Source organism: Punica granatum, chromosome 1 (genome assembly GCF_007655135.1).
Source record: "Punica granatum isolate Tunisia-2019 chromosome 1, ASM765513v2, whole genome shotgun sequence".
Classification (NCBI taxonomy): Eukaryota; Viridiplantae; Streptophyta; class Magnoliopsida; order Myrtales; family Lythraceae; genus Punica; species Punica granatum.
In genome coordinates this window covers 8,290,406-8,309,367 of record NC_045127.1, presented here as the reverse complement: position 1 = coordinate 8,309,367, position 18,962 = coordinate 8,290,406, and the positions used below count along the sequence as shown (strand labels likewise).

General features: G+C 38.2%; 2 protein-coding genes across 8 annotated transcripts; both read left to right on the top strand.

Moving 5' to 3' along the window:
• The first annotated feature begins 507 nt into the window (after nt 1-507).
• On the top strand, nt 508-7,792 carry LOC116208972. 7 transcript variants are annotated; one of them, XM_031542568.1, is made up of 17 exons: nt 646-794; nt 1,173-1,266; nt 1,350-1,744; nt 1,840-2,065; nt 2,152-2,397; nt 2,481-2,578; nt 2,829-2,927; nt 3,035-3,122; nt 3,607-3,836; nt 4,407-4,588; nt 4,802-5,001; nt 5,146-5,478; nt 5,575-5,676; nt 5,780-6,077; nt 6,426-6,574; nt 6,668-6,952; nt 7,074-7,792. In XM_031542568.1, exons 3-17 carry the CDS (start codon nt 1,446-1,448, stop codon nt 7,281-7,283), a joined length of 3,045 nt encoding a protein of 1,014 aa, XP_031398428.1. In that variant the 5' UTR covers nt 646-794; nt 1,173-1,266; nt 1,350-1,445; the 3' UTR covers nt 7,284-7,792. The 7 variants fall into 7 exon arrangements, with proteins under 7 accessions (XP_031398437.1, XP_031398418.1, XP_031398428.1 ...); XM_031542577.1 differs by lacking the exons at nt 1,173-1,266; nt 1,350-1,744 and adding an exon at nt 1,792-1,839 and having other exon boundaries at nt 508-794; nt 2,022-2,065; nt 2,184-2,397; XM_031542558.1 differs by lacking the exon at nt 1,173-1,266 and having other exon boundaries at nt 640-794.
• A 1,668-nt stretch (nt 7,793-9,460) lies between these two features.
• On the top strand, nt 9,461-10,642 carry LOC116202774 (F-box/kelch-repeat protein At1g80440-like). The gene has a single exon (XM_031534389.1). It carries the CDS (start codon nt 9,461-9,463, stop codon nt 10,640-10,642), a length of 1,182 nt encoding a protein of 393 aa, XP_031390249.1.
• Nucleotides 10,643-18,962: the final 8,320 nt, after the last annotated feature.

The window sequence follows — 18,962 nt, the reverse complement described above, 5'->3', positions numbered from 1 at the left end:
TGTTTACTCAAACGACATAGACGAGATTGTGTGACAATGATCGTAACTCTTGGTCGGTGCAGTCCATCACGCATTTAGAGGACTAGAGTGATGCCACAAGAAACTTGGACGCGGTCTACATTTTCGACATCCATAATATCGCAAAATCATATGTGGCGGTATTCTGAATATCGTAACTACTAAAAAAATAATACAATTTTTTTTTTCCGAGAAGACGAGTTATGGTGTGCGTAAATTATTGTTGGTACTATAAAGCAGAGTCGGTCAGACCCGACAGAGCAGAACCCCGACGAGGTTGAGGCGGAGAAGGTGCAATCGCTGTCGTCCCTCGTTTTCTTTCCCCATTCGATTTCGGTCGGCCCACTCTGTCTGATTTAATAATAAATATGATATGATTCAAATTTCCTCTTTTTTTAATGTTGCTCTTTTTTTTTTTCCCAATAATTTGAGCTCAAAATCAATCAATTGTTAACCAAAAAGAACTCATTCAATCTCTCTCTCTCTCTCTGTTTTCTTTCTCCCCATCTGCGAACAGAACAGGAAGCATTTTTTTCAGGCGGGGAGGGAGAGAATATGCCATTGCTATGTTCCTTGCGGACATTCTCAGATGCCAACTCGTGTTGAAATCAAAATTCCACTCTCTCTCTCTCTCTCTCTCTCTCTCTCTCTCTCTCTCTCTCTCCCCACTCCTTTATATTTCCGTACTGCTCCATTTCTTCCATTTTCTGTTCCCCACCACCACATGCACGCTTCCTCCCTCCCTTTCCCTCTCTCTTTCACACACGCACGCGCAGGTTCATCCCCCCCCCCTCTCTCTCTATGCTCTATGCTGTAATTGCTATTCGTTTGCTTATTCGTTCTGTTGAATCATTGGAGCACGCGTGTGTAAGTATGGATGCTGGTTTGCGGATCATCCGGGTCGTTGAGCTCTGTTTCGGATACCCTTTTAGGGGGGTATTTGGCTTTAGCTGTGTGGGATGGAAGTTTTGGGTTTCCCTCAAACCGGGAGAACCCTAAAAACCTGCTATTGTTTGTAAGAATGCAGTGATTTTGGTCCTTCTCTCTCTCTCTCTCTCTCAGTGATTATGGTGTTTCTGGATGCTTTCTGTTTTGCTTACTACTGGGGTATTGCTCATTGGAGTATCCTGTTAACTTTCCCAAGCCCACTGCAGTTTATGTCCTGGAATAACGGTTTGTGTGACATCATTCTCTGCTCCGACTTTTCCCCAGACATGCTTGTTTCCAGCTTTGGCAGCTTTGAAAAGGGTTGTGATTTGATGGGTTTTTGTACTTTGTAGATAGATAAGACCCCTTTGGTGACTTTATCATTTGATGATTGTTCAAATCAGGAATCAACCGCTGGCTTTGTGATGATTCTGCCCAAAACTGAGGCAGCTTTTGTCCACGAGTTTCTGAATTGAGTGATTCGAGGATAAGATTGCGCAATGGGATCTAAAAAGCATTCTGCTTGCCTTCTAGACTCTCTCAAGATGGAGAGCGTCCGGACTATCCTAACTCACCGATATCCCTACCCGCACGAGCACTCTCGGCATGCCATAATTGCTGTAGTTGTTGGCTGTCTGTTCTTCATATCTTCCGATAATATGCACACCCTTATAGAGAAGCTGGACAACAACATAAAATGGTGGTCCATGTATGCGTGTTTGCTTGGATTCTTCTATTTCTTTTCGTCTCCGTTCATAGGGAAGACCATCAAGCCAAGTTATTCGAACTTCAGCCGATGGTGAGTAGTGTAACCAATTTGTCATCCGTTCATATTCAATTATGCAGGAGGAAGCACTGATTGTTGTTGGTAACTTTGGATTCTGCTTCTTGAAGGTACATAGCATGGATTTTAGTGGCAGCTTTGTATCATCTTCCTAGTTTTCAGTCAATGGGAGTGGATATGAGAATGAATCTGTCCTTGTTTCTGACCATTTATGTCTCTTCTATACTGTTCCTTCTTGTATTCCATGTCATATTTCTTGGCCTTTGGTATCTGGGGCTTGTTTCCCGAGTAGCTGGAAGAAGGCCAGAGATTTGGACTATCTTCCAAAACTGTGCTGTAAGTTTTAATTCCGATGTTATAATTGAGTTTAGAACTTATACAATTTTACGTCTTTGGTTTGATGCATTTTGTTGCATTTATAGGTTCTAAGCGTTGCCTGCTGTGTATTTTATAGCCACTGTGGCAATAGTGCTATTTTGAAGCAAAGCCCATATGAACGGAAAACTTCGGGATGGTTTTCTCTTTGGCGAAAAGAGGAAATGAACTCATGGCTTGCCAAATTCATTCGGATGAATGAGTTGAAGGACCAGGTGTGCTCTTCTTGGTTTGCTCCCGTGGGATCTGCAAGCGACTATCCTCTTTTGTCAAAATGGGTCATATATGGGGAGGTAAATCCAAGCTGTTGGCCTTAAAGTTATGTGCATACTGGATCCTAACTGATCCTTATTTTCTCACTCTTCTTCTAATACAGGGTGCAGGATCGTCAGATGAAATTTCTCCCATATACTCACTGTGGGCCACATTTATAGGCCTTTACATTGCCAATTACGTGGTGGAAAGGTCAACTGGGTGAGTCAGTTGCTGCATGAGTTCTTTCTATCTGCTTGAAGGAACAGTAAAGTGCCATGTGCCTCCTCACCTACCATCAAGTTTCCTCCTTGTTAATTACCTGTCAGAAATTAGATACAAATTTTTACTCGATACATCTTTTGATAATTTAAGTGTGTTTAAGTGCAAAAGTCACCAAATCTTACTATGCAATATACTCCTCCAATCAACATCTTTCCTGTCCTTATTTATTGACCTCTGAAACGAACAGGTGGGCTCTTACTCATCCTTTGTCGGTTGAAGAATATGAGAAATTGAAGAAGAAGCAAATGAAGCCTGACTTTCTGGACATGGTCCCATGGTATTCAGGGTCTGTATGACTTTTCCAATTTCTCTCATGGTGTTCCAGTCTATTGAAATTTTTAGGGGTCAGAGAGATTGATATGATGCATTGATTTTCCTTATGTTTCTTTGCAGAACATCAGCTGATCTATTCAAGACTGTTTTTGACCTTCTGGTCTCAGTAACTGTCTTTGTAGGACGTTTCGACATGCGCATGATGCAGGTGAGTCTCGTCAGACTTACAAAACTCTCTTTCTCTTTCATGAAAAAGTTTATAGATTTGTATGACTGAATAATACTGTATGTGTACTTCTTTGATAACTATGGTCGGAGAAATATGTTAAAGGGTAGCTTTGAACTTTTACTTTATGCTTAGCCATCTAAATGAGATGAAGGGTGGGTTTGAGTCTTATTGTGATAAGCTTGACTGATTGGGTTGAACTATTATCAGTTATCCAGTATTCTAGTACGAGGCATGATAAACTGAGGTCGGTGTTATACAAATCACATCCTAACGAGTTCCAAAATAGTGGGCTACACCATCTAACCATGCTGGTGCTTTAGATGATTATTGCAATTATTCCCACGGCAAAGATGAGGCGATTTTTCAGATGGAACCTATAAACAAGAATCCTCTAGATTCATACTTCATATGACTTTTGCTGTTAGTATTCCATCTTCTGAATTCCATTTTTCTGTTCTTTTAGGCATCAATGAGTAAAAGTGAAAAAGATGGAGCTGCACAAGATCTCTTCTATGATCATTTTCGGGAAAGAGATGACTTTTGGTTTGACTTCATGGCTGACACCGGTGATGGTGGCAACTCATCTTATAGTGTTGCACGTTTACTGGCTCAACCTTTCCTCCGACTCACTACGGATGATTCAATGGTTTTCTTACCACGGGGTGATTTGCTACTTATTGGAGGAGATCTTGCGTAAGTTGACCATATTTTTCGTTATATCTATGATCGGAGCACATCATATTTAGTCATCTCCTGGCTGCAATGGATAGTCATCTTTGTACATGTAGTGCATTGGAAATCTTTTTCTACATGTGGTGTGGCTGCTGCACATTGCATTTCTTACTCTTTAGTCTAGTCTATTGTTCAACATAATCTACTAGTAACGATAAACACTGCCCCACTGTTGCAGCCTTGCTCAACATTAATTTTCTCTAGGTCATGGTTTGAGTCATTTATTCAGATATTTGGGGAATGTTGAATGTCAATCATGTGCCTCAACTAGCTAACAACAATGAGTGGTGCTTTCCTCCTAAATAGGAAATGTGTATTTTATTTGTGTCATTTAGCAGCTAAAATTGAGATCAAATAGATGTTCTGGCACTTTCAAATTTGTCGTTCATCCAGCTAATTTCGTTAAGTTGTAGTTGACTGTCTGGTTTGGACGCGTAACCCTTCTGATAGGCACGATGACTTGGATATAACATGTACAAACACCTTTATTTAGTTTTATCTTCTGATTGGACTGTTGTCCATTCATTACAGGTACCCAAATCCGTCAGCATTCACTTATGAAAGGCGGCTATTTTGTCCTTTTGAATATGCTCTGCAGCCTCCACCATGGTACAAGCCTGAGCAGATAGCTGTAAACAAGCCTGAAGTGCCATTTGGATCCAGTTTAAAGCAGTATGATGGACCTCAGACTTTTATTATTCCTGGAAACCATGGTTAGTTCATTCAATCCATACTTCTGTCTGGGTAAATATAATTCGTCTCATGCATAATCTCATTGTAGTTACATCGTGTTTAAGCCATTTTATTCTAATGAAACAGTGCCATTCCCACCTTTTTCCCCTGTTTCTGCTCATTGAGTGTCTTTTGATCTCAATATACGATGAAAACATCCTTTCGTTTATTTGTTTGTTTATTTTGTGTTACAGATTGGTTTGATGGTCTTCATACCTTCATGAGATATATATGTCATAAGAGCTGGTTAGGTGGGTGGCTTATGCCTCAGAAGAAGAGTTACTTTGCTTTGCAACTGCCGAAAGGATGGTGGGTTTTTGGTCTTGATCTAGCTCTCCATGGGGATATTGATGTATATCAGTTTAAATTCTTTTCGGAGCTAGCGAATACCAAGGTACCTCTGCTTATATTATCAATTTTTGCATGTGCTGGTGCAAATCAGAATTTTCTTTTCTCATAAACAATAAAGCTTCGACTTCTATGAAGTATCATCACAAAATGCTTCTCCTTAGTATTTATCATCGTATTCCTCATTCAGGTGGGGTCTGATGATACTGTGATCATCATGACACATGAACCAACTTGGCTTCTGGATTGGTACTGGAACAATGTTTCTGGAAAAAATGTCTCTCACTTGATTCGTGATTATCTTAAAGGAAGGTGTAAGCTTCGAATAGCTGGGGATTTACATCATTATATGCGACACTCTTATGTCCCATCAGATCGACCGGTTTATGTCCAGCATCTACTTGTGAATGGTTGCGGTGGGGCATTTCTGCATCCGACCCATGTCTTCTGCAATTTTAAGGAATTCCTTGGAAATAAGTATGAAAACAGGGCTGCTTATCCTTCAATTGATGACTCAAGCAGGGTAATATTTCATTTGCTGTAATAATCCATCTCAAATGCTAGCCTGCTTGCTATGATTTTTGCTTTATCTTGCTATTTGTTTGTTTGTAATTTGCAGATTGCTTTGGGGAATATTTTGAAATTTCGCAAGAAGAACTGGCAATTTGACTTTATCGGTGGCATTATCTACTTTGTGTTGGTCTTTTCTTTGTTCCCACAGGTGATTGTCTAATCCTTTGTGCCTCTTTTATTAAATGATCTTATTTATTCACTTAACAAAGGTTTCTTCACCACATTAAAGCTACTTTGCTCATCTCCTCCAGTGTAAGCTCGATCACATTCTACGAGATGATTCATTTTCTGGCCACTTGAGGAGCTTTTTTGCTACTGTATGGGGCTCTTTCATCTATATTCTTGAACACTCCTATGTATCTCTTCTGGGTGCTCTTCTGTTGTTAGTTGCTGCAATCACATTTGTACCATCAAAAGTTTCTCGGAAGAAACGAGGAATTATTGGGATTCTTCATGTCTCAGCACACTTATCTGCAGCATTAATTCTTATGTTGCTGTTGGAATTGGGTGTAGAGACATGCATCAGGCATAAACTACTTGCAACCTCAGGTGATGATTTTGGCATTGTTCTTTGCACTTAAATGCACTTATTTTTTGGTTTCTCTATAAGCAACACTCTTTTAGACTTGAAAGTTTCGTATGCAATTGCTTCAATGTATGCCATTTATTGGATTTGGAAAACTGAATCCATTCTTTATGCCATGGAGACAGAAATATTGATGACAAAATTGGGGATTTGTTGGTTCCAGGAAACTGCTTCTTTTCAACCGTGATTTCCAATTTTTGAATTTAGATTACGAAATCACTACTGATAGTTTCAATTATATCCAAAATAGCACTCCTACCCTCCCAAAAGGTGCCTTTACTCCTATATGATGTAGATATCATTCATTTCAGGTTATCACACGCTTTACCAGTGGTACCGAACAGTGGAGAGTGAGCACTTTCCAGATCCAACAGGTCTTCGGGCTCGAATTGAACAGTGGACCTTCGGCCTTTACCCAGCATGCATCAAGTATCTCATGTCTGCATTTGATGTCCCCGAGGTTCGTATCTTTTTTATCTTGTATTTACTCACATTTGTTGCGGTTTCCATTGATATTCACCACCTATTGATGCGTTCAAATAATTATTATCAGGTCATGGCTGTGACCCGGAGTAATATCTGCAAGAATGGGATGGACACATTGTCCCGTGGAGGTGCTGCCATATATTATGCTTCGGTCTTCCTTTACTTCTGGGTTTTCTCGACTCCTGTGGTCTCTCTAGTGTTTGGGAGCTACTTATACATTTGCATCAACTGGCTTCACATACACTTTGATGAAGCATTCTCTTCACTCCGAATCGCTAATTACAAGTCATTTACAAGGTTTCATATTAATCGCGAAGGTGACATGGAAGTATATACTCTTGCAGTTGATAAGGTACTGTGGGGTGTCTTCTTGCTTCTAATGATGGAATGTTCTTGCTGTCCATTAGTGATGTTGATAGGCAGTTGATTTTATTGTACACTTTGGGGAATCTCTGAACCTTCAATTGATATAGGTGCCGAAGGAATGGAAGCTTGATCCCGACTGGGACGGTGAACCGAGACAGCCGCAGCAGATGAGCCACCTCAGGGAGTATCCTAGTAAATGGAGTGCTGCGACCCCAATACAGGATCCCGTAAACACAGTAAAAATCGTTGATCACTTTGTCATTCATCGAACTGATAAACCTAACTCAGCAGCCTGTAATGGGTCAGCTGCTCGCTGATCGCTCTAGTCTTAGCACTCCGGTCATGTATATAGTTCTTGCAATACTCATTGGGCCCGGATTGCAAATTGGTGTCGGGAAGAGCATATCATCTGGCCTTTTGTGGCAACAACAGACAACAACTTATGAGTCGCGTCCGTCAAGTTCCTTGGGCCCAGGGCCAAGGAAAGATGGTCGGATCAGGGGTCGAGATACAATGACTGCTGAATGTGAAAGGAAGAACAGAGAACGTTGCTCTTCTTGGATCCCGTGTTTGTTGGGTGGTGAGAGTAATTGTAGTAAGCTTAGATTTTAGGTTTTTTATTTTTCATATACTGATTGATCTGCTCTAGCTAGTTGAACATACATTCAGCTCTAATGAATGATGTGTTAGGCTATTCTGGTGAGTTCACGATTGGTAATGAAGTAAGCTGTAAAAGTCTGTACTTGTTAGCCGGCACGGTAATTCGAACTAGCAGTAGCTCAAGAAAGGGAATGAAGGGTGAAATGACTTTAGGTGTTGCTTGTTCTTTTGTTATGTTGCAATTCTTTGTATCGGTAAAGATTTTACGCGGTGTCTACTCACCCAATCTCGGCCTCCTTTATACCGAGGACGGTGGGAGTTTATCGGCCGATGCATTTAAACACTTGTGAACTCACAATAGATTTAAAAAAAAAATCGGATTTTATCAACCGCATATCTTTAAAAAATTAAAACAAAATCCTTCTAATTTCAAAAATATATAAAAAAATTAAAAAATTCAAATATCCAATAAAATTACATTCAGTAATTCGAGTATTTGAGGATATCTAGACTAGTTTACCACAGCTTTGCTTTATATTATACTAGTTGTTGAACCTGTGCGTTGCACGAGATAGAACATGAAAAAGAAAAAATCTAAGCACGACAAGATGAAAGTGAAAAAGTAACATAAGGCTGAGGTAATATTAATAAACAATAAGAAAAGAACTTAAACAACTCATCTTTACCATCCAATAGCAAGCAGAGCACTAATAATCAAACAACATATGCTTATACAAATTTAATCGCATGCAGGAAAGAATTTATTGAGCAACTCATTTTTGCATTTAGTGTTAGACGCACTTCTTAAGAGTACGCATGTCGAGCGGTTCTTTGAGAACTGAATATGCCATTATTTAGGTGGTTATTTATAACGTATCATACAAAATCTAAAAAAGATATATTCTGATTTGTTTTACAGACAGTGATGATATATATATAAACTATACTCACAAATTCATTATCTTTATTATCAATGTTAAAATTTGATCTTTATTTATTAAATCGTATGACAATGTTGTGTCTCATACCTATCAAAGTTTAGGAAGTAAAAATATGAACGAAAGCTGCACAAATAATTAATTGTATACATTAACGTATATATGTGTATATATATATATATATATATGATAATGTGTATCCGGAAGTTTCTTTTAAAAATATGACAAACAAAAATTTTAAAAATTATTTTTTAAAGAAAGTTAAGAAAGAAAATATTGACTGGTTTAGTAAATCTATAAATCTATACATATCTTTAAATTTTTTTTAAAAACTTAAAAATTCTTTTTAAAGAAAATTTTAAAATCGAGAAAATAATGCATAGTCCCACAAAATCTATATGTATATATTGTTATATATATTATAAAAATACAGTTATATATGTGGAGTGATTCACATGGGAAGAGATAAAATTGGAGATAAGGAAAGAACTGCTCGTAATATATTCAGAATATTACGAGTTATCCTTAAATATCAATAGAGTGATATCGAAAATGAGTACACTTTCATCCTCTAGCGATGTAAATAATTCACCACGTTAATCTCTACATTTAACTTGATACATCGTCCTTTTTACCGATATATCTGGTCATTAATTAGAGTTGCAATTGGCAATATGTTTTCAGTATATAAATTAATTAATAGGTGCCCGCCGACTTGGTTCAAACAGGAAAGGAAATTAATAAGGAGAACGGAAAATAAGAAGGCAGGAAGATCTTTTCCTGAAGCCATCGGATCTTCTTTTAATTAACTTAGAATATTAGATATCAGACTGTATACATATATATTGTACACTTAGTTAGCTAGCTAGCTCTAGCTAGATTATAATTCGATTCGATTCGCTTAATATTTCTGCCGCGGAGGAGAGTTGTACGCGTGCAAATTCGTCCATTAAACAATGGAATTGATTCGTTCACTCAAACTGAGAGAGGTTCATTCAGAAGAAACAATTGAATTGATTCCCGGGCTGCCTAACGAAATAGCCCGAGAATGTTTGCATCAAGTTCCGCGCCAGCAATTCGGGCTTGCTGCTTCAGTTAGCAAGGCATGGAGGATGGTGATGCAGTCGCTCGACCGGAGGAAAGTGCTCGTGGTGCTATCTGTGAGTCGACGTCAGTCCAATCTCCCCAGAGGCTGTGACGATTACTTTCTGGCGGTCTTCAACCCGCTCTCTGGACGGTGGTCCGCCCTGCCGCCGATTCCTCACTCAAAGTTCGGGTTGCCGAGTTTCTGCCAACTGGCTGCGGTTGGTTCAGACCTTGTAGTCCTGGGAGGGTCTGATTATGTTCGGGCTCGGGGCATGCTGAGCAACAACTGGGCAACATTCTTTAGATCCGTCTACATATACAGCTTCAAATCCTCGAGGTGGCAACGTGGTCGTGACATGCCAGGACGGGTCCGCACGGACTTTTGTTGTGCGTCCGATGGCGTGCGGATGGTGTACGTGGTCGGTGGGTGGTGCAGAACCTCGGACCTATCAAAGTCTGCCATGGCCTATGATGTGCAGACCGATCAATGGTTCACGCTGCCTGACATGGCTAGGGGGTGGAATGGGACCTGCAAAGCGACCTTCCAACATGGCAACCTCCAGGTCATTCGCAGCCTTGAATTTGATAAATATGACCCTCTCCAGAGACGAGCTGAGGACGGGGTTGGGAGGGAGACCGTCGAGGCATTTGATCCGGTGAAGTGGTGCTGGGAACCTGTCGAAGAACTTGCAGACCGCGTTTTACAGGACACCACGTTATACCCCGGAACTTTTGTGGAAGGGAATGACATAACCGAATCCACGTACATGTGCGTAAAGGGAAATGCGATTGCAGCCTGGACCAGTTCCGGGTGGCAGGCAGTCGCGGAGTTGCCGATTCCTTCGTTCATGTCCGTTCAGGTGGTAAGGTGGGATGGGAAGCTGATGGTGTTTGGATGGAACTATGATGATTTAGGAAGCCATAGGCGATTAAGAGCCTATTCTTTGGACCTTAAAACTAATTTGTGGAGTCGATTAGAAATTCCCAAGGCATTTTCTGCAGGTAAGGATGTCATGAATGGAGCATGCTGCTTGAAGATTAATTACCTTTAGTTTCACTTAGTGAGTCAATGCATGGGTTTTCTTTTCGCCCTTAGATATACGTATTTTTCATTTGAAGGATCAAACCATATATTAGACGTCCTTTTAGTTTATTCTTTAGTCTTTATCGTCCAATTTAACGTGGACCTCATGCCAAATTATATTTAATTGTTCCTTATCCATGCATTTTTCTAATTTAATAGGAGGGGCTTCAACTGTGCATCTATGCCCAAAAATATGCGCAAATTGCGTAGATTTATACAATATCAAAGTATCTCATGTCATCCAACATGCGTTGATTCAAGCGGTTCGACACTTGTTCCGCTTGAGTAATGTCTCGATTCGAGTCCTTGTGAATGCAAAAAATCCATGATGGTAGAGTTTTATCTCTTAGTGACCCGACCTGGGTCAACTGGATTAGTCGAGCCCGATTGAATTTCCGGATAACATGGTTCACACCGGAAAAAGAAAAAGAAAAAGAAGAAGCATCTCACGTCAAATCCACGTAGGGCTTGGTTCAAGTAGTTCAACGTTGCTTCCCCTTAAGCAAGGTCATTCTAGTGTTGTGGATGAAGAAAATTAACGTTGGGAGTTTTTTCCCTCAATGGACTGACCTTTTTCGACTAGATTAATTAGTCGAGGTTCACTAGACTTCTAAAAGTTAGGTTTCAAACAGTAAAAGTATCTCATGTTACGACAGAACCAAACGCCTATATCCCATGCCTATTGATGCATGAGGGATTCGAACTTGTTCATATCCCACAGCTATTGACGCGTTCAAGTAATATATGCAAGAATATGGGATGGCCACATTGTCATGGGGAGAAACTGCCATGTACTTATGCTTCGATTTTCCTCTACTTTCGGGTTTTCTCTACTCCTGTAGTTTTTGGGAGCTATTTATACACATTTGAATCGACTGGCTTCACATACACTTCGCTCCGAATCGCCAATTACAAGTCATTTACGAGGGCAAGTTCCAGGTCATTGGCTGGGATACCATTGAGGTATTTGATCCCATTAACTGGTGCTGGGAACCTGTCCAAGACGTTGATGACGTTTTACAAGATACAACTTCGTACCCCCGAACTTGTGTGGATAAGAATAACGCAACTGAATTCTTGCACTTGCACAGAAAGGGAAACGTGACTGCGGCCTGTGCCTATACTAGTTTCGGGTGGCGGGTGGTCACAGATTTTCCTGACTTCTTCGTTCATACCGCTTCAGGTGGTAAGGTGGCACGAGAAGCTGATTGTGTTTGGGAGGGAGCCGCGGGACTATGATTCGGGAGGCTTAAGATGGTATTCTTTGGACCTTACAAATTGTGATGATTCAGGAAATCTGGACTTAAGAGGCTACTCTTCAGACCTTACAAATCGGAGGCCGATAGAAATTTCCCAGGCATTTTCTGCAGGTTATAATGGGGACAAACGATGCTGCTTGAATATTGTTTAGTCCATGTCGATGAAATTCTTGATTATTAGGAATTGTTTAGTCTCTTCAATTTCATTTTTAGAGAATCATTGCATGAGTTTTCTTTCCGCCCTTAGGGTATATCTTTTGTTTGATGGACGAAACTGTTATATATATATATTAAACGTTCTTAGGTATATTTTTCACCCTTAAATAAATATATCATTTAGATATATATCTTTTATTTGAAGGCAAACCCTAAACTCATCGACCACCTCATCTGGGGAGTAGGGGCCGCGGCCGCCAGGGTCCCTATCCCTCGTGGCACCCAGACCTGAAAAAGGTCTGAGCGTTCTTTTTTTTTTTTTTTTTTTGGGGCTAAACTTTTAGGATTAAGTTGGCAATTTTGATACTTAGAACCACGGTGAATTGTCCCTTATTTTAATTTATGCTTTAGTTCTATCGTAAAATTAATGCTTTATTTAGCAAGTGCCCCGGCTATATGGCATTAAAACAGCGGTCAACATGGGCTTCAATTGTGCATCTGCCAAAAATATGCACAGTTATTATTAGACTTATAATATCAACAAAGAAAAAAAAATCTCTCTCAATATATAATTTATTAATACTATGATTAAATATAAGTTACCATTGGCCACCTCAGATGTCTATTTTTCGGCAAGATTATATTGAACATCCGTCGAAATTCACAATTTCCAAGTAAAAGCTTTCGCTAGAAAAAAAACCACCGTCATAAATTTTTCAGATTTTCAAGCGAACTTTTCGAAATTTCATTTTTCTTTTTAATCTTTGTTGCTCAACCACTGCCACCACAAGCTTTTTCAGGGATGATTTCGTCGAGAATCCGTCAAAAACAATGATTTCTGATTCTGAGTAAAAACTTTCGCTTGATTCGGATTAATTTTATTTTTTTTAAAGATTCTTCTTTTAAAAATCTTTGTTTGCTCAACCATTCAACTAAAAGATTTTGCTAATTTTATGAGGGAAGAATCGGAGAAAATCCATCCAAAATCACAATTCCAATGGATTTCCTAGGCAAAACTTTTTCTCCACATATCTTATATTTATCAGAAATTCCCTAAAAAACGGCGACTTTATATTTTGTTTGTAATACCTATTATATTTTCAGCAGATTTTTCCGGGTGAAAAATCTGCTGAAAATTTCCCTCAAAATGGCGACTTATGTTTTTTGGGGTGCTAATGGGGGTAATGGTGCTCCAGAGGCTGGTCATTCATCCATGTACGTGTGAGTCTATATATACGTGTATATATATAATTTTCAATTTAAGTACAACTATCATGGAAATTTATATATGTATCTATATCTATATATCTATATGAAAGCAAGAATGTTCGATTTTTAAATGAATTTTTCTTGATTATTTTAGTATTTTTTAATTTATTAAAATTTTAAAAATCTTTATCTATTGTATTTTATAAAATATCTATATCTCATGATTCAACATGTCCGTACAGGTGAGAGAAAGTCTATGAAAATATGCTTATCTTTATCTTTATATATAATAATAATAATAATAATAATAAAAAAGATATATGTGTGTGATCCATAAATACAATAGATATATGATGCTTTGTCATTATGATTTGGGATTACTGATATATAATTTAACTCTTTACAAAGTTAAATGATATTTACTTTTTAAAAAACCAATTACATCAATTATTTTATAGATATATGAAACATATTGAATTTTCAAAAACCAAATCAGATTGTATTTGTCTAGATTCTATATATAATATATTATAAGTAGAAGCACAACTCACATAAATAGTAACTTATTCAACCATAAAAAAGTAAGTTTGACCACTAGTTTACCACAAAGTACATTGGGTTTTTTTTCTTTCATTATATTTAGCCTAAGAGCCTATTTCGTAAAAGTGAATTAATTTTTGTTTCATATTATTTCAATTCAAATTCTCGATCTTCAAATTATGAAAACCATGATAAATCAATATCAACTTTTTTTTGTATTTCTACTTATATGTATTCTTATGAAAATTCTTTATATTAAATTTCATACACTTTGGTTTGCCCCAAAAAAAGTTCATGCGTGTTGCAAATTATTCATTAATGTTTTCATGCATCATTCAAGATCTAACAGTTCAAGGAAACCCCTGGACCTTTAAATCTCTTCTATGATATGAGGACCAACGTTCCACATCCATCCTCTTCATTTGATGGTCCTATTCTCATCAATGCTAGGCATCAATCTTATATATTTATTTATTTTTATAGATATACACTCCTTGTTCTGATCACTTAAATTTCTTTATGTGTTCATAAAAAGTCGGGTGGTTTGAAATGGGTGCGAAAAGCAAATTCTATGGTGCCCCAACCTTACCATTATGTAATTAATAACCGTCCAGTTGTTTAAAGAAAAAAGAAAGCGAGGGATGAGAGCGATCTGGCGGCTGGGGACTCGGGACAGGATAAGTCACAGATTGATGAGCTAGCTAGGGTTTTCGGAGTCACAGTTAACCATAGGATATGTAGGAACTATCAAGAAAATAAAAAGGGGTCAACTCTTGCCCTTTTTGATGGCTTCGAACTCATGAAAAGTACATCAATTGGGACATAATTATGACATATAACTTTGCACTAGAGGCCAGCAATAAAAAGCAAAGAGAATCCACTTGAATGTGACTGATGCGCCATTTTCAATTGCTACTTCGAATTGTATAGATTCCTTCTTTTTTGCTTTTATATGCTAGATATTTTCTTCCTCTTGCTTCTTTTTTTTTTTTTTTTTAACAGTGGGGGATTAATTTATCTGGCCTGAATTCAAAAAAATACTCCAGCAAACGTAAACGGTTGGTCCAGCCTGATCATATCATCGACCCTCGGTTTAATGCATTCATGAGAGTTACTTCCACAAACTCTCAATAGAATTCAAACTCGAAACCTCAAGAAAATTAGAAAACATGGCATGTTCCAATCTAATTACTCTACATGACACATTTTATGCAAAATTAGTGTAATCTTAATCTGTTTATTGTATTTACAAGGTCTAAATCTTATCGGGATTTCTATCACAACACGGGCTCGATTTAATGCATTCACGAGAGTTCGTTCCAGAACTCTCAATAAGATTTGAACTTAAGATCTCAAGAAAATTGTAACAGACTCTCTCATTGACTAAGCAAGCACACACGCGGTAATTTTTTGGTGTGAATCATGGTATTTAGAAGTTTAATTGGATCTCGACTAATCCAGTCGAATCGGGTCTGCCAATTAAAGGATAAAGCTCTCATAGTGTAAATTTTTTTCATTCACAAGACTCGAATTCAAGATTTTCACTTACGGAGAAAAAATATCGAATCACTTAAATCGATTCATGTTGATATACGTGTGGTAATTTTGTGTTCTTTCATTTGACTTTTTCGACGGTTATGATTCGGCTGCTCTTGCGAATGATTCTCTCCTTTTTGGAAGATGGACTCCCTACCGGTCGATTGCATTTACATTTTCCAGAGCATATAATCATTGCAATTGGTGACTGAAGAAGATATGGGGCTTGGACAATTCAACCTGCGGTTCATTTTGATTTGACGAGAAGCTTCCCCAAACTTTCAGGAAACCCAACCCTCTCTCTACCTCTCAACCTCCCAATCACTAGATATGTTTGACCAAATAATTAATCATCATGCTTTAATTGTTGCACCATTTGTAGATACTCATCATTACAAAGACTTACATAAATTCATCCTTACAATGATCATGTTCGCACATTTGTATCGACCAATTATCGGGGTAAATGTATCGTCTTAACGGCTTGAGATTGACCGAGCTAGTTAGCTTGCCATGTATGTTTCGAGAGGTAATTCAGATCTCGTGTCTTATTTCAATAAGATCGCGTTGAATTGATTTATATTTAAGGAATGGAGGCCCTCCACGAGCACTTGCTATATTAAAATTGGATGTAAATTATGGAGGTGTGCAGGGAGAACTATTACATCTCCCCTCCTCAAAAAGAAATTATTAGATGGATTTAGTCCACCACGTCATCTATGAACCAAGCCACTAAGAGATTTCAGTTTTGATTATGATGGCAGAAGTACACCCATGTCCCTTTATAATTAGCTATTAGAATTATATTTTATTGTAATAGGCCCCTTCCTTAAAATCGGGAAAAAAATTATGTACTATGATTGATGATTCGGTTGGGATTTCTATTGATTATGTCCAAACAAATTAATTTTGATAGGCAGCTGTTTATGTTTTGAAGTACTTTCGAGCTTGTGTAGACCACTCCATCATGGAGTCAAGAGAATGTAAACAAGGAAAAAATGATGTATATGTTAAAGAATAACATTTTATCAAACTAAAAACGACGAGAAATGTGGCCAAAAAAGTAAAACCGACCAAACGAGCATATAGAAGGAGCCAACAATCTCTAAAGAGCATCTTCATGGTGCATTTTTGAATCTCTTGTGCTTAAACCTTGAGAGAGAAGAAAATAATCGAAATTACATTTTTTTCGTCAATTTAGTAATTGTCTTTTAATATTTTCAAAGTTTTTTGGACCAGAATTCGTGCTATTGAACCGTCAAGTGTTGATATATAACATCTAAGATCTTCTTTTAAAATATAGGTCGGTAATTCATTTTCTTTCCTATCACGGGATAGTGAAAAATGAAAATCTTTTATGTTAATTTTTTCGGTTACAACATAGAATCATGGAGCTATTTCAACGAAATAGAAATTCTAGTAGATAATTAAAGGACACAGGTTAATAATTGTGTATACTACTTTGTTACGTCCTCTTTTTCCCTATCACTCATATTGCCTTCAACAGTCTCTCAACTGTGTTATATCTGCCAATTTTTTTTTAAAAAAAAAACAACAGAGAGAGAGAAAAAAAAAGAAGACAGAAATATTATCGTTGATTATCTTTTTTCTCCTAATTATTCCATCTATGGCCTATGGCCTCTATAAATACCTCCATAATATCACAACTAGTCTCAAGCCGTTCTCAACATTTTGAAAAATCATCCCCCCCTCCCTCTCTTTCCCCATTGATATATTAATTTGATTTTCATGGCTCAACTCAAACTTATGAGCACTTCTCCTTTAATTCTCTTCCTTGTGGCCTTCTCTGCCACAATATTAATCATGTCTTGTGAGGCAAGGAAGCTCCTGCCAAGCCACAAGAACAATGATATTATCATCGTTCGTCACGACCAGTCGAAACAACATCGGGGTAGTACAGGAGTGGTGGTTAGCCGAGAGGAAGATGACCACAATCAGCACCATGGCTCGCCATATGGTCCTTTCACTGCTTCCCGGGGGGGCAGCACTGAGCTGCAGGGGCGCCAGAAGGACTCCACAGGCCCCGGCCACAGCCCTGGGGTTGGACACCTGACCGTGTCGACTGCCCAGATCAACCAGGATTTCCGACCCTTCACACCAGAGAGCAGCCCGAGTGCTGGTCATTCTATTAGCAATCACCCGTAGATAGAAATTATGTCCTGCATGCATAATAAACCGCATTCATAATCATATAATGCGTCTTTCTATGAACATATATCTGTCTGTACGTGAATGAAAATAATGTCTAATAAATTATACTAATCATGCATTAGTATATGAACATTCGCTTGTACGCAGGTAGACGTTATGCAATTAATAATCTATCATACAGAGATTACTAGTTTAGACTGTAACATGTAATGAAATTTGTGTAGGAACACATATATGCAGAATAAGATTGATTGAGTTTCTTAATTTAATACTCTACCATATGTTCATGCACGGGCTTGAATTTTTTAGAAGAATCGGGAATGTTCATCGCAGAATTTCACAAAAATGCTACCCTCTCGCCACGCTATTCCTGCAGTAAAGCCTTTGGAAGTTTTGTTGGTGCTCCTAAACGACATCAAGCATCATAAGACTTCAAAGCTGTTATACGTGACTCGAGTTGATAAGTTCGCCCTAAATAAGGGGACATGGTCATCATTTTATGCCAGATTTTCTTTTCTAGTTACATATGAATCACGTCTCTCTTCTTCAGTCATATTTCTAAAATAATTTTATGAGCGATTGTGGGGTTATTTCAATGCAGTGACGTCGCTATATTCAATTCTTTATAAGTGAGATTTCTCGTGTCCCTTTATTTTCTCTTATTTTATCTAATACGTATTAGGTTTATGAATCTTCCTTCTAATAGAAGATTGGGTCCGTAGGCTTCATCTTCTGCCAATTGAAGGGTGAGTTGGGCTGTCGCATTTGTGGGCCTCTCTTGGCTACAGCTGAAGGAAATAGTGACAATATTATTCGGTGTAAAATGGCGCGCTGCATCATACGAACACTACAGCAATTATCATGCTTGTGCAAGATTAAATCTTAATAAGTGTGTTCGCAACGACTTAGGAGTTAACATGCAAAGAAAGAACCTCTGCGTGCTAATCTGTGGAGGAAATGAGTTTTGCATACTGATCTCGAATAGTTTTTCTCTAATTAATCTGGAGATATAAAAGAGATCAAGGAAGAAGTAGTGAAGTACTAAGGCATGTGCATGGTATTCCTGCTTCACGATTAGCTGCCCTATTTACAAAGCAAATAGTAGGTTCTATGAAACAACATCTTATTTCTCCTATCACTGAGTCAGAAATTAAGGATTCACTGTTTTCAATGGGGAATGAGAAAGCTCCTGGTCCGGTTAGATTCACAGCCTATTTCTTGAAGCAAGACTGGCAGACTGTTAGAAAAGATTTTGTTGCGGCTATGCAACATTATTTTTGTATTAGTGAAATGAGAAAGGAAGCCAATTCAACCATCATCACTCTTGTCCCCAAAAAGGCTAAGAGTGATCTTATGAAAGACTTTCGTCCTATTTCTTGCTGCAGTGTTGTTTATAAATGTATTACCAAAGTGATT